Raw genomic sequence first — 16,476 nt, forward strand, 5'->3', positions numbered from 1 at the left:
TGAATAGTATTTCTCACCAATGGGTGAGTTAATCATACTTTAATTACACTAGTGTAAAATTCAGTTTTAAAAAATTACTCATGAAATGATTGTTAGGTCATCAGAGAATTAAAAAATATACATATAATCAGCAAAATAACAAGCTACTTTTAGTCCTGAATAAAAGCTTGATTCCCTAAAGGCAGCAGGGTCATTGTAAAATCTGTACGTGACATAATTAGACCAGGCATAACAGCTTAAAATGGTGGTATTTGCTGATTGACATTGATTATGAAAGCCTTCCAGAATTCATGAAAAGAATTACTTTAAACTCAACATTTTGATCTTATTTCATGAGTCAGAAGACATATTTCGAGAAACTCATATCCATGGTAATAAATCTGAGCAAAGGTGACATGGGATTCTTAATGTAATTTTAAGGGGATTTGAAATTTTTTCATTATGGAAACTCCTTTATTATTTTGTTGCTTTAGTTGAGCAAAATCTTACTACTTATTGTCGGCTTCTTTTTATGTGTGTGTGTATGGTTGTACATGTTAGTGCAAGCACATGCATGCTACAGCACATCTGTGGCGGTCAAAGGACAACTTCAGTTGTCGATCTTCGCTATCTTCCCTGTTTGTGGCAGGGTCTATTGTTGTTCATTGCTGTATTCACCAGGCTGGCTACCCTGTGAGCTTCCAGCTGATTCTCCTGTCTTGAACTCTCTTCTCTCTAGGCATGCTGGGATTACAGACACTAATGCTGCAGCACTCTGCTTTATGTGGTCTCTGAACTTTTATCTGCTTTATCCACTAGGCTACTCCCCAGCCCCATTCTTGGGTTTTCAAAAGTAATTCTATCAATTAATTCTATCCTTTCTGAAATTAACTGAAACCTTTAGTGGTAACATTGTAAAGATTATTTAATTATGGTTTGTATGCTTTTCTAAAATAGTTTGATGAAAAGAATTAAATCTGTGATAGAGTATTATTGATATACAAGTGACTTGGCTTTTTTTCCTTTTTCTTTTTTTACCTTGCTCAGCAACCGAAGAATCTTGAAGGCTATGTGGGATTTGCCAATCTCCCAAATCAAGTGTACAGAAAATCAGTGAAAAGAGGGTTTGAATTCACACTTATGGTAGTAGGTAAGATGATTTCTTACTAACCTGGTTTTGGTCTAACTTTTAAACTGTTAATCAGTTCCAAATAAATTTAAGAAAATACCATTCAAATAACAAATAACTTTAGTGAATGTATTTTATGTTTTATGTGAATATATTTTAAATTTTAACTTATTTACATAATAGGATTTATATTTCTTTTTCTTCTTCTTCATCCTTTCCTTCTGTGTGTTCAAGGTAAAAACTAAGAATTGACGAATGGTGGGAAGTAGTGGTAGACTAGCGCATTAGAGAGTTTCTCTTCCAGCATAATGCTGCAAAAAGAAAGAGCATTTGATGGCTACTCAGTTCTGAAGGATAAGCTTGTTTTCCAGCTTATATGACTGTAGTGAAGTCACATCATATGAGGAGTTCAATCAAGCGAACATGTGCTCTGAATTTTAAAAAGAAAGGCGGGATAGAAAAGATGCTCCAAATAATTATCTTGGAGTTGGCTCGCTGAGTTTGGGCACTGGACCACAATGTGCCTCTCCTTGTTGTCTTCAGTCAGTCAAATTTTTCTCCCATGTTTTGTTTTGAGACCACCTTTTCTTGCTCTGTAGTTCATTTGAAGGTGCCGTTAAGGATTATTTTAGCTGTATGTTGGTTAATACTGTCATTATATATGATCATGTTGTATGGCCGCTGCAAACAACTCCACATGCCTGTGCTACCTATCTGGTACACATGGGTCCTGGGAAATCAAACCTGGGTCCTTTGGCTTTGTAGGCAAGCACTTAAATGACTAAGCCATCTCTCCAGTCCCACCAGATTTATTCTTAAGTTATAGTTATATTTTTACTTGAGATAGATTGACTGTAGAACCTAAATCATGGGTACAATGAAATGTGGTTATATTAGCCTATAGTTTGTTTTAAGAAGGTGAAAGGAAGAATGATTGACTGTCTTTCACAAACTTGAGTTGCTGTCTGACTTACTAGGTAGTATATATTAAAATTTGCTAATCCTGTTTCACCATCTAGTATTTTAGTTTGGTATGCAGAGGTTCTTTTGGAAGCACTTGGTATATACAGTACATAGTTCAGTAGGGTGCCTTTCAAGTGCTTTGTACACACATGTGCACACACGTGTGTGTATGGGTATGTATGTATATGTATAAAATGAATATGTCATGACTTTACTTGTTCTATCTTCCTTTAATAGACGTGGGGAGAGGATGTGAAAGCTAGAGACTTTAAATAATAAGACCATTCCCCACCCCACCCAGCATTTCACTAAAATGAGTATCTGGCCTGGGAATAGGCATAAAATGGGAGAGATGAGCTTACTTTTGCCTAGTAATTTTTCAGCTTTCATACACTAAATATTGTGAGCATTTACCCTTGTTGGATGTCCTCTGGCGTATTGTCCTTAAACAATACTTACTTCTTCCATTGTCTTTTTTTTATTTTGATGTACAGTTCTACATAGCCTTTGTTTATATTTTTTAAATTTACTTATGCACACGTGTATTTATGGGCACACTAGGGTCTCTCTTTTTATTGAGAATTTAAAAATACAAACGTACAGTAATTTGATCATGTACCCATCTTTTTTCTTTCCCTTCCCCCCTCATTCCCTAGGAGCCCCCCTAGTTCAAGGCAGTCCTTTCTCTGTTCTGTTGTCTCATTCCTTTTGTCCTTCTTCATCCTCTAGGTCATAAGAAGTGTTAAGACAAAGGGTATGGGTGTTGATAAAGAGTAGTTTTGATATCTAAAAACCATGTACTACCATTTCAAATAACTCACTACTTGTTATGAGAAAATGACTTATGACTTTTTTTTCAAGGTATGGTCTCACTGTAGTCCAGGCTGACCTGGAATTCACTATTTAGTCTCAGGGTAGCCTCGAACTCTGGGCAATCCTCCTACCTCTGCCTCTCAAAAGCTGGGATTAAAGGCATGTGCCACCACGCCCAGCAACATATGTTTTTTTGTTTGTTTGTTTGTTTTGGTTATTAAAGGTGGGTTTCACTCTAGCCCAGGCTGACATGCACCGCACTATGGAGTCTCAGGGTGGCCTCGAACTCATGGTGATCTTCCTACCTCTGCCTCCCTAGTGATGGGATTAAAGGCATGCGGCACCATGCCTGGCTCAACATGGGATTTTTAACAACACTATCTGAATTCAAGTTTATAAGAAATGTTATCTCAATAATAGGTTCATTCAGTAGGTTTAAAAAATGTTTTTCCTAGTCAGGCATGGTGGTGCACATCTTTAATCCCAGCACTCGGGAAGCAGAGGTAGGAGGATCGCCATGAGTTTGAGGTCAGTCTGAGACTGCATAGTGAATTCCAGGTCAGCCTGGGCCAAAGCAAAACCCTACCCTGAAAAAGAAAAAGGTATTTTTCAACATGATTTTTAAAATACGTGTGTGTATATCTTTGAATCATGCTTTTTTTTTTTTTTTGAGGCTAGAGACAAACACAACAGCCTGGCCTTTTTTTTTTTTTTTTTTTTTTTTAGTGCAAGAGAGTGAGAGAATTGGTGGACCAGAATCTCCACCCACTGTAATCGAACTCCAGATGTGTGCGCCACCTAGGACACACATATAACCTTGCATGCTTGTGTCACCTTGTATGTCTTGGTTATGTGGGACCTGGAGAGTGGAACATGAGTCCTTAGGTTTTGCAGGCAAGCGCCTTAACCACTAAGCCATTTCTCCAACCCTGCATTATGCTTTTTAAACATAGTTTTGCCTCATAATATTCTTATCTTAATATGATCTTTGGAAGTGTTATTTAAAATACTATAATGTTGGAATATTTGACCCCTTTTTTTGTTAGACTTTCTGAGAGTCTAAGGTAAACTTCAGAGTGTATGCACCAAATCAAGGAGGCAAGAGTGTTATATATTTTCAAGACTAAGAGAAATTGTTTTCCTTCATATTGAATAGACTCAAGATTGATTGGGTAGGTGGATGAAAAGAAAATGATACAGTATAGAAAATGATGCAGTATTTGTCCTTTCTGGGACATCTTGTTTACTATAACAGTTTTCATCCACTTTCCGACTGATTTCATAATATTGTTCTTGTGGCTCAATGTATATCTACTGCATGTTCATTATCCATTCATGTGTTGATGGGCATCTAGACTGGTTCCATTTTCTTGCTGTTATGAATAATGCAGCAGAAAGCATAGATGTGTGCAAGTAGGATATATAGTCCTTTGAATATATGTCTAGGAGTGGTGTACATGAGTTGGATGGTAGTTCTAGTTCTGTTTTTAACTTATTTAGAAAACTCTGTACTGATTTCCACAATGACTACCAGTTTATATTCCCACCAGCAGTGAATAAAAGGTTCCACAAAATCTTAATGTAATTTTAATTTGCTTTTCGTTGATGGCTAAGGGTGTTGAACATGGCTCAGTTGTTAAGATGCTTAGCACCTGCAAAGCCTAATGACCTAGGTTCAGTTCTCCAGTACCTACATAAAGGCAGGTGCACAAAATGGTACATACATCTGGAGTTTGTTTGCAGTGACTAGTGGCCCTTGCATGCCCAGTCTCATTTTCTGTCTCCTTTTTCTGTCTGTCTCTGCTTACAAATAAATAAGATAATTAATTAAAAAAAATACTGGATATTTGTGTTTCTTAGAATTGTCCATTGGGTTAATTATCCCATTTCTTTTTCTTTTTTGAGTGGGGTTGGGGGGAGAGTGAGAGTGCATGCACGTGTGTGTGCAAGCGTGCGTGCATGCACCAGAGCCTCTTGCCACAGTAAACAAACTCCCAGGCACATGTGCCACTTTGTGTGTGTCTGGCTTTATGTGGGTGCTGGGTAATAAAACTGAAGTTGACATTCTTTAGAAGCAATAGTGTTTAACTGCTGAGCCATCTCTCCAGCCTCTTATTAGCCCATTTCTTTGTTTTTATTTTTTATTTATTTTTAATTTTTATTAACATTTTCCATGATTATAAAAAAAAATCCCATGGTAATACCCTCCCCCCCACACACACTTTCCCCTTTGAAATTCCATTCTCCATCATATTACCTCCCCATCTCAATCATTGTACAATACCAACCTATAAAGTACCCTCCTCCCTTCCTTTCTCTTCCCTTTATATCTCCTTGTTTTAGTTTTTTAAATTAATATTTATTTATGTGAGAGGGAGCAAAAGAGGCAGGGAGAGAGAATGGGTGCACCAGGGCCTGTAGCCACTGCAAACAAACTTGAGATGCATGTGCCGCTGTGGGTACTGGGCAGTCCCACCTGGGTCCTTTGGCTTCACAGGCAAGCACCTCACCCACTAAGCCATCTCTCCAGCCCATCATTAGAGCTCATCGTCATCATGATTTTACGTCATCTATTGTGGACATGGTTGCTCGGTTATATACATTTTCATTCTGTAATAGGGATTCTTTGTATTATGCTTTCTAATGTCACTTACTTATTGTATTATAGCATTCATTATGTTCAGGGGCTGAGTTTGACAGATATTCCTCACTATTTCTTTTAGGTGAATCTGGACTGGGAAAGTCAACATTAATCAACTCATTGTTCCTCACGGATTTGTATTCTCCAGAGTATCCAGGTCCTTCCCATAGAATAAAAAAGACTGTACAAGTATGTATATTATCGTTGTTAATTGATAATAAGCTAAAGTAATGCTAATACACATAAATTCAAGGTATAACTTCTATTTACTTGCCTAGTTTACACTGGCTAAGTGTAAAGTGGTAAACATGATTTCTTAAATTTTTTAAAAAATGTATATAGCTAATCAAAGGAATTAGAACCTGCCAGAATTGTTCTGATGACCCTTCTAGAGATTGCTTGTGAAATAGTAAATAACCCTAGAGTTGTAGTCTCCATTATTATACACACTTTGCACATGAGGCTAATTGCAGTTAATAAAGTGAAATGAAGTAATGTTAAGTGCAATTTTTTAATGCCGTCAAACATATTTCAGGTGTTCAGTTCAAGTGGCTGTCACTTTTGGCAGCCCATATATGAAACATTTCCACATTGTAGTAGATTAATGCCATATACTGTTTAAATGGCAGTAGCAATTATGCAAAAGTTCCAAATTATGTGTGGTTTCATTTTGTTCCTCTCAGTCTCTAATGTATATAAAGATCACCTGGGATTTTGCAGAATTTAATTCCTGTTCTTGTGTGTCTGAGGAAGTGCTGAGTTTCTGAATTTCTAACAAAACCTCAAGTGCTGCTGCTAGTTGGTCATCACACTTGATGTCAACTATGGTCACACTTGAGACTTGGGATTTGCAATTTGCAGCAAAGTAGTCTATAGCTACATGTGGGTATTGAGCTTTTGAAATGAGAGTAGTTCACATTCAGATGTTCTAAAAGTGTAAATAAAGTATGAACCAGAATTTGAACAGTTAGAATGTAAGAAACGAATGTAAAATATCTCAATAGGTTATTGTATTGCTTGTATGTTATGGTTCTGTGATAATAATTTTGAATACACTGGGTTATATTTATTTATTTGACCTGTTATTTTTAAATGGCTACCGAAAAAGTTAAAGTTACTTATATGGCTCACAATATTTTTGTTTGGTAGTACAGCTCCAAACTGTTGCTTGAAAAAATGTTGGTGGACTGTGGTAGCAGTGCGCAGCATGTGAGCAGAGAGGAGAGACAAGAATAGTTCTTGTGGACAGGCTTTATTGAGGTAATTCAGCTTTGAGCTGGATTTAAAGGATGATGGGTGTTTTACATTGTATGAGATAGAAGGTTAGTTTCTGTATTGTGAACAGAAACATTTATTTCACTATGAGTATAGTTCAGTAATTAAATCTCTATGAACAGTTTTGTGAAGAAAATACTTCATTTTTCCTTCACTTAGCTTTTCTGTGTTTTAAAGAACTTTTTTGGTAATCTTTAAATTACAAAAACAAATGTATTGTTATTAATATTGGAAATTTTAATCCTAAAGAAGAAGACAAACCTTTTGCCTTTCTTTTTTAAAATATATTTATTTATTTGAGAGAGAGAGAGAAAGAAGAAGAGGCACATAGACAGAAAGAAAGAATGGGCACTCCAGGTCCTCCAGCCACTGCAAATGAACTCCAGACACATGCGGCCCTTGTGCATTTGGCTTATGTGGGAACTGGGGATTCAAACCAGGGTCCTTAGGCTTCACAGGCAAACACCTTAACCATAAGCCATTTCCCCAGCCCCCATTTGCCTTTCTTAATTTAAGTACTTAAATTCCAAATCAGTAAACTTGGTATGTGGACATTTTGAATGAACTCCACAGTATAAAGTTGTAAGTTCAGATATTTTGGTAGATACTGTCATAAACCTGTCAAACCTATTTGTGGTAATTATTTCTAGTGAGGAATTTTTTTTGACTTTTGTTACAGTTCTACCTGTAGGTAATCATAATACCGAGCCTACATTGATAGTAAAAGTTAATACTCAATGAGTTATTACTAAGATCTTCCAGATAAATTCTAAACACAGTAGGTGTATCAACTTGTTTGTTTGGTACAATGACTTTATGTGGTAGATAATAGTAGTATTTTCACTTTACAAATGGAACAGTGGAGGCAGCAAGAGTGCTACACCCTAAGACCATGTAATTAAAGAATGGAAGATACAAAATTCTTCCTAGCAATCTCATGCTAACCTATACACACATATACACTCTTGTACACTGTAGCTGGCTAGTCAACCAGTTCTTCATGAGTAGATTAACTTTACTACTTCCTCTTGTGGTAACAACATATTATCAGTTTGTCTAACGAATGGCCTAAATTATTAGCCTTTTTTTCAGCTTATTTTTTGTTTTCCTTTTATTGTTTGCCACTGTTATTTGAGTTTTTTTGTTTTTGTTCTTTTTGTTTTGCTGGGAGTTTAACTAAGGGTCTTGCACAAGCTAAGCTAGACAAGAGATTGCCTTTGAGCCAGATGGCCAGTACCTTAACATTTTCCTTTTATTTTTACTTGTTTATTTGTTTATTTTTTGGTTTTTCGAGGTGAGGTCTCACTGTAGTCCAGGTTGTCCTGGAATTCACTATGTAGTCTCAGGCTAGCCTGGAATTCACAGCAATTCTCCTACCTTTGTCTCCCAAGTGCTAGGATTAAAGGTGTATACCACCATGCCCAGCTTCCTTTTAAGTGTTGGCATAATGAGATAGATTTCCTTCCTGGACAATTAAGACAAAGACAAAAGTTTGCTCAGTGAAGCCATGTCTTCATAATAGATACATGACACATGAAGGTAGACAAAAGAATATAGAAAATGCCAGTATAGGCCACATGATGACCTAATGCTAGTTACTGGGGAAGAATTTTTTTGTTTTTAAGATTTTTTGGATCTCATGATGCATACATGGTGGCTGATGTTTGTTAAGCATAGATTTGCATTCTAAACTTAGAGAGGCATTGGCTGCCCTTTAGATACTACGTGTATACGTGTACACTGTCAATAAACTGCTGGGGAGATGATGGATGCCAGTGAACTCATGACAATTTTGTACTTTACCATTTTCTTTTACTTTGTTTAATAAAGACAGGAGAAGTAGATTTTTTCCTCCCTTCCCTTTACTGGTAATTTGCCAGTGGTTCAACAGATGAAAATATTAACAACATAATCTCGGGTTTTTCTTTTTAAGATATTTTATTTATTTGCAAGGAAGGGGGTAGAGAGAATATAAATGTGTGTGCCAAGGCCTCTAGCCACTGCAAACTACAGATGTGTGCACCACTTTCTGCATCTGGCCTTACATGGATACTGGGGAGTTTAACCTAGGTTGTTAGGCATTGTAGGCTAGCACCTTAACTGCGAGGCCATTTCTCCAGCTCCTAACTTCAGGATTTTAACACCTAGTAATCTAGTACAACATGCTACGTGATACAATATTTACTCAGTGAAATATTGTAATATAATCATGGTGATTCTGTTATGGTCAACATATATTCTTTTAAAACATATTTTTAATTATTTACTTGAGAGAGAGAAAAAAACAGCAAATTGGTACACTAGGGCCTCTAGCCACTGGAAACGAGCTTCAGATGCATGTGCCACCTTGTGTATCTGGCTTTCATGGGTCCGGGGAATTGAACCGGGTCCTTTGGCTTTGCAGGCAAGTGCCTTAACCATTAAACTCTCTCTCCAGCCCAAAATGTTTTATTTATTTTAGAGATATAACCGACTTGCTAGGGCCTCTAGACATGGCAGATTAATTCCAGACACATGTACCACTTTGTGCATCTGGCTTACGTGGGAACTGGGGAATCAAACTTGGGTCTTTAGACTTTGCAGGCAAGTACCTTAACTGCTAAGCCTCTCCCTCTCCAGACCTGGTCCACACATATATAAAAACAGCTATTAAATAGGATGCATATCAAATTGTTATCACTGATGTCTTACATTTTGCGTGAACTATTGTCCTTTTTATTTTACATTATTTAAAAAAATTTTGACACGTGCATACGTGCGTGTATGTGCACCAGGGCCACTTGCCACTGCAAATGGAATGCCAAATGGCTGCATCTCTGTGGTTGTGGCTTTATGTGGATGGCTGCGGAATTTAACCTAGATGTTATATTTGTATGTACATTTACTGAATGAGTATTAGATTGCTGAACATTTACAGCATCCCTGAACACTTCCATGTGCTGCATCTCACCAGTATTATATTTCCACCCTAAAGCTCAACACCCTGCTGTCTCTAGAGGTTAGTTTGACTTCATATAGATATATATGCTCTTGTGGCTGGTTTCTTTCACTGAAGATTATATCTACCTTATTAACATTGGTTGTGCTTATCCTTTTTCATTGCTGGATAATATTCCTTTGTAGAAATATATCACAGCATATCTTTTTTATATTAGGTAAGTATTTGGGGTTTCATTTGCTTACTAATAAGGATATATATATATATATATATCCTTATATATAACATATATATTTATATATAATATGTATGTGTGCATATATATGTTTATATAAAAATAGAGGTACTTCATTGCTTGAATATATTTTATTTGTAGTGAGTTTGGATAGGTCTTTTTTATGCATTAGCTGCTTAGATTTCATTGAACTGATTTTGTTATTTTGATTTTTTTTTCTTTTAGATTTTCAAGGTAGGGTCCCACTTTAGCACAGGCTGACCTGGTATTCACTGTGTAGTTCCAGGCTGGTCATGAACTCAAAGTGATCCTTCTACCTCTGCCTCCCAGTCCTGGAATTAAAAATATGTACCACCATGCCTGGCAAGCATCTTTTTCTTTTTTTTTTTCTGGTTTTTCGAGGTAGTGTCTCACTCTCTTAGGCTGACCTAGACTTCACTATGTAGTCTCAGGGTGGCCTTGAACTCATAGTGATCCTCCTACCTCTGCCTTCCGAGTGCTGGGATTAAAGGCTTGTACCACCACGCCTGACTAAGCATCTATTTTTAATAAGGGAAATGTCCTGGTCTAACCTAAAAACAGATCATATGAACTCATTTTACTTTCCTGTAAAAAAAATACTCCAAAACAGTCCTCATCTAATATGAATATTTTCCTCAGTTTCTCTGTATTCAGCACAAAGCCATGATGGGAGTTGAGGGTAGCCCTACTAAAAATTTTAAAACAGAGCCTTGTACCCTATTGTAAACATCTTCCTTCGTTAAAAAAAAAAAAAAAAAAAAATAGAAGACACATGAGGGCCAAGTTGATCCTGATTAGAATGCCAAGTCCTCTTTCTTGACTGAACCACTATACTGGAAATAAGGTGAAGGTTGTATAAATTCTTTTGTACACTTACCCAGAAAAGAAGAGCATGACGTATTATAGGCTAGAATCACTCAAGAGGCTTGCTCTAATTAGAATGTGATCATGTTTTCCAGTTGGTTGCTCCTCACCAAGGCCAGTACTCTTAGCAAATGATCTGCCCTTGGAAATAAATTATCCCAGTGGGGGGAGGTGGTCACCAGTATTTTATCTCATTATAGACATAATAGACCAGTAAAAACATAATCTTTAATTTTGAGAGGCAAATATCTATAGCTTTCCTAACTTTAATGTTTTCTGTTAAAAAGAAAAGAAAAAGGAATAAAAGTTCTTGACTGTGATGTTGCCAAATAGGGAATGAAACTTAGTGAAGACCACGATGTCATACCTGCTCCCTGAACATGTCTATTTTCAAGAGACTTTTACTTTAAGAGAGACTTGTGCGCATCCCCAGCCTTGGGGGATAACCAGTGTTTGTTTATACTGAAGGACTGATTTCTGTTAGTGGTTCTGATTCAAGTAAAATTCTCACTGTTAATTCAGAAGACCTTTGAGATTAATTCCTAACCTATATTAGACCTCAAGACCTTGAACTGAGCATTTCCAGTCGTATAGTTCTTTAGACCAGTGGGTGTGCATCTCAGCCAACTGGAAGGCTTAGTAAATAAACATGCCAGGTCCCTCCCCATTGTTTTCTATATAGTAAGTTTGAGGCAAGACCCAAATAAGTTGCATTTCTAATAAGTTCCCAGCTTGTGTCAGCCTCAAGGGTTAGTCTTTAAGAACTCTTACTTGGTGGTGTTTCTGGCCTGCTAAAAGCTGGTTTCATTGTCTCTAGCAGAGAAAATAGGAGAGAGCAGTGTTTATTAGTTCTTTCAATATTTCAGGTTAAATTGTGCCTTTTTGCTTGTTTCAGTAGATGATTAATATGAAGTGAGGAGAAATGGGCAGTTGAGTTCTAATCTCAGGTATAGATCCCTAGATGGGCAACATTTTAATGAAAATGTATACAATAACATATGGATACAACAATTAAATTTTAATGTACAAGCTACCATGTAGTATTTTGGTTAAGAGATTGATTAATAAACACTGAATAACTTTTTTTTAAATTAATTAATTAATTAATTTATTTATTTGAGAGCGACAGACACAGAGAGAAAGACAGAGAGAGGGAGAGAGAGAGAATGGGCGCGCCAGGGCTTCCAGCCTCTGCAAACGAACTCCAGACGCGTGCGCCCCCTTGTGCATCTGGCTAACGTGGGACCTGGGGAACCGAGCCTCGAACCGGGGTCCTTAGGCTTCACAGGCAAGCGCTTAACCGCTAAGCCATCTCTCCAGCCCAACACTGAATAACTTTGACTTCACCTCAGATTGAAAAACTAAAGAATATTTTAAAAATGGGGTATCTTTGATTTCTGAAATCTAGGGAGTCAAATAATACATCAAATTAATTATACATAAACATTTATAATAGGCTTGAGAGTGAGTGACTACGGGCACACCAGGTCTTTCTGCCACTCCACTGCAGACACTCCAGATACACACTCCACTTTGTGCATCTGGCTTTACATGTGTACTGGGGAATCAAACCCAGGCTTCTAGGCTTTGCAAGCAAGTGCCTTTAACTGCTGAGCCATCTCTTGAGGCCAGCTTTAGTTTTATCTATCCAGAGAGAAACAATTGAAAATATTCTTGCTTCATCCCTTTGGAATTAAGTTATGCATTTAATCTTAGAAAACACTTAAATGATGCTATAAAATTTGCTGATGTGACCTTCTTAAGAAAAGTGCATGGGAAAGTGGCCATTTGGAATAGATTTATTAAGAAAAGTTTGGAATTCCTGGACTTGAATTAATCTGTTTTCCATGGATCCCGTGAGGATACTTGCAAGACCAGATGATATGATAGGATACATTTGGATCCTGTGAATGGCAGTAGTTTACAGTGTGTTTTTTGGACCTTTTCCATATGTTGCTGACTTTTTTGTATTTGACCATGTATGGATACACAGAATCTCATAGGTCAGAGAAGAAAATCTTTAGTACACAAGAAGAAACCTTCAGTGCTCTTAATAACTCAATAAATTTGTACTTTTTTAAAAAGATGTGGGGTTTTTTTGGCACTAGGGAATGTATCCAGAGTCTTGAATGTACTAGGTAAGCACTCTACCACTGAGTTTACAGCCCTGTTTGATTTTTTTTCCTAGAAAATATAGAAATAGAAAATATCTTAGAATTTAAACTGTTGTATTATATTACTAAAAGAATCATATTTTCTAATAAGGGAACCAGAAATGGTTTAGAATAAAGTTGAGAGAATATTTATATCACACAAGTATATTTTTTTAGATGATAGGACTTTTGGGTATTTCTTTTTAGTGAGAATCATCAATCAATTACCTGGTTTTATGAAGGAGCTGGGTATGAATTTGGGATACTTTAGATACTATATTTGACCAGATCATCTTTTGACCAGAACACCAAGAAATAATTAAAATGTGAATTTCCTAAACTGAATTAGATAGACTAATTTAATTTATTTCCATCTTCTAACATTGATAAATAATTAAATGTTCTTTTTGATATTTTTTTTTTCCCCCAAGGTAGGGTCTCACTCTAGCCTAGGCTGACCTGGAATTTACTATGTAGTCTCAGGGTGCCCTTGAACCCTTGAACTCAAAGTGATTTTCCTACCTCCCAAGTGCTTGGCCTGCTTTTTCAGTCTACAGAGAAACCCATACTTAACCAATATTTGATATTCAAATTGTCTATAGTACATTCTTGGTAGATAAATATGCTTACATTTTTCATACTCAAATTTTCACTGGCAGCTTATGCCAAGATTGAAATGGTTTGAAGAATATTGATATAAAAAATAAAACCATGGCTTACTTGTCTAAGAGTTAGAAAACTTCCTCCGTATACAAGCATGTCCTCCTTCCAATTTAATTTGCATTATTCGTGATAATATGTGACATTTTTCAAAAAGCTCTTGACTGTAGAAAACCTGCACCATCCATTTTGGTAGTACTAGCCACATGTGGGCTATTTAAATTTAAGTTGATTCAAATGAAATAAAATAAACATTTACCTTCTTGGTTGCACATGTCAACATTTCAAGGGGAAAATAGTCATATGACCATTTGGCTACTGTGCAAATGCAGCTCAGATGTGCTCTTGGACACTGTTGTGACTGACTCTTGCACGGCCATCTTTTAGCTTCATAGGCTGTTCATGCATCAGCACCTTTTGTACAAAACATCCTCACTTTCATAATCTGCAAAGGTGTATTGAGCTTTCCTTACTCAGTAGTCAGTTTCCTTTCCAGACTCTTTCTTACTCAGTGTAGACAGCTAAAGCTGCTTTTCAGTTGCCCTTAATTTTTATGACATTTAATATGCAAAAGTTGGCTTATCAACATGTCTGGAGTTTTTGATCTTAAAACACATTCATATCTGGGAGAATGATTTTTTCTTTTTCACTTGAACCAGTGATAAATTTACCTCAGGCTCTTGAACATTGAGAGTTATGGTGAACAACAGCATATGCCCTGGATGAATGATACATACCTCCTGTTACAGAAACCTTAAACTGTGCCAGGAACTGTGGTCATAGTTCAGGCTAAGAGCTTTCTTTCAAACAGAACGTTTTTTGAAAATCAGACAATTGAAGATTTTAATTAGTAGGATTTCACTTTACTAAAGTTCTTCCCATTAGTCGTGTGGACAGTTGCTGATTATTGTCCAGGATTTGAACAATCACATTTGAGAAAAGGATTGAACCTTTGCTATAACAGAATAACTATTATAGCCATGCTGAGAAAAAAAAAAAGAGACTGGTAATGCTATTAAGTTCTAAATGTTCAAAAAGACATTTGCTGTAAGTGAAAGTTTAGATTTGCTTATCTGCTGAGTCACATTTGAACTCAGGTGTGTTTGAGTTGTTAGTGAGTTAGTTTGTTTTGGTTTTTTGAGGCAGGGTCTCACTCTAGCTCAGGCTGACCTGGAATTCACTACGTAGTCTCAAGGTGGCCTTGAACTCAAGGAAGTCTTCCCTACCTCTGACTCCCAAGTGCTGGGATTAAAGGCATGCGTCACCACACCCGGCTGCGTTATTTTTATATGGTGTTAGTGGCTCCTACTTTATCAGGTCCTCTTTCTTTTATGGGCTTTCCTTTCTGGTCACTAGAGCTCTAATGCCCACAGTCACTGATTCTAAACAAAATGTGGGAAAAGGTAGATTTAGTTAGCAAATAGTGTCCAAATTGGTTTTGATAAACTTTGAGGATATTGCTGGTGTAGTTATAATTAACATCTGCACCAATGACCCTTACAGGTGGAGCAATCCAAAGTTTTAATCAAAGAAGGTGGTGTTCAGTTGCTGCTCACAATAGTCGACACCCCAGGATTTGGAGATGCAGTGGACAATAGTAATTGGTAAGATGTCTTTGTCTTCGTTGCTTTCAGGAAATTTAGCACTAGGGTAGCTAGGCCTTTTCTGTTAGCATTCTAGAACTGCTTCCCAGCGAAGGTCATTAAGCTTTAAGTGCTAAGACTTGGCTTCTTATGCCCACTTTGCCACTTACTTGAAAATGTTGCTTAATTTCTTTAACTGATTTTTTTAGCGGTCTATGGCTTCTTTTTCTCTTTTAGCTTTTCATAAATAGGTTTCTAGGTCTTGCGTTTGCCTAGAACTTGTTATGTAACTCAGGCTAACTTCATACTTTCCTCTTGCCTCAGCTTCCAATTAATTAATATTTTATTTATTTATTTATTTATTTGAGAGAAAGAGGAAGACAAAGAGAAAGAATGAGTGACCCAGGACATCCAGCCATGGCATACAAACTCCAGATGCATACATCACCTTGTGCATCTGGCTTGTTTGGGTCCTGGGGAATCGAACCCAGGTCCTTTGGCTTTGTAGGCAAGTGCTTTAACTGCTAAGCCATCTCTCCAGCCCCCGTTTATTTTTTCATTTTTATGCAGTGGAGCTAATACCTGTCATGAAAATTTTAGGTAAATTCTGAGGCAACATAGCATAAGCATTATAACATTTAAAGCATTTTTCTTTAATTTTATTCATTTGTATGGATTACTTTTTTATTACATTGTAATTTACACACGTTTTAGGCCTTCCGTTTATCTGTAAATATTAAATAAATTAGACATCCATGGAATTGCAGTTCAGTCCAAAGTAAGTATCTTAATATTTATAAACTGGATTTATAAACTGGGTTCTTATTTGAGTTCTACATAGTTTTTGAATTAAAGTCCGTGTTCTTTCAACTCTTAAAACACAGTAAGTTCATCATAAAGTTTTTATATTGCTTAATCTCTTCATTTGCCATTTAAAACTGTATATATTTGTTTTCATATTATAAAGTATCTTAGTATTGATATAGTTATCTATTTAAAAATTTACTAATTAATGAGCTCAGCTTTGTTTTATCATTAAACAGTTATTTCTCTCATTTGAAAGTTTAAAAATGTTGAGGTTATAGCTGATACAAATTTATGCCTATTTTTGGATCAGTATATAGAATAATTTAAAATAATTTAAAACTTTTTCCATTGGTGGATTAGTTTTTTACCTAATTAAAAATATCCTGTAATTGTCAACCAGTTCACTCATTTATGG

General features: G+C 36.4%; 1 protein-coding gene across 2 annotated transcripts in view; it reads left to right on the plus strand.

Moving 5' to 3' along the window:
- Septin7 (septin 7) overlaps positions 1-16,476 on the plus strand; it is a 65,270-nt gene that overhangs the window by 23,831 nt on the left and 24,963 nt on the right. For both annotated transcript variants that reach the window (XM_004652290.3, XM_004652291.3), the window contains exons 3-5: positions 1,027-1,129; positions 5,608-5,714; positions 15,175-15,275. In XM_004652290.3, coding sequence (XP_004652347.1) covers positions 1,027-1,129; positions 5,608-5,714; positions 15,175-15,275 — 311 coding nt within the window. The remainder of the gene's footprint in view (positions 1-1,026; positions 1,130-5,607; positions 5,715-15,174; positions 15,276-16,476) is intronic.

Source organism: Jaculus jaculus, chromosome 11 (assembly GCF_020740685.1).
Source record: "Jaculus jaculus isolate mJacJac1 chromosome 11, mJacJac1.mat.Y.cur, whole genome shotgun sequence".
Lineage (NCBI taxonomy): Eukaryota > Metazoa > Chordata > Mammalia > Rodentia > Dipodidae > Jaculus > Jaculus jaculus.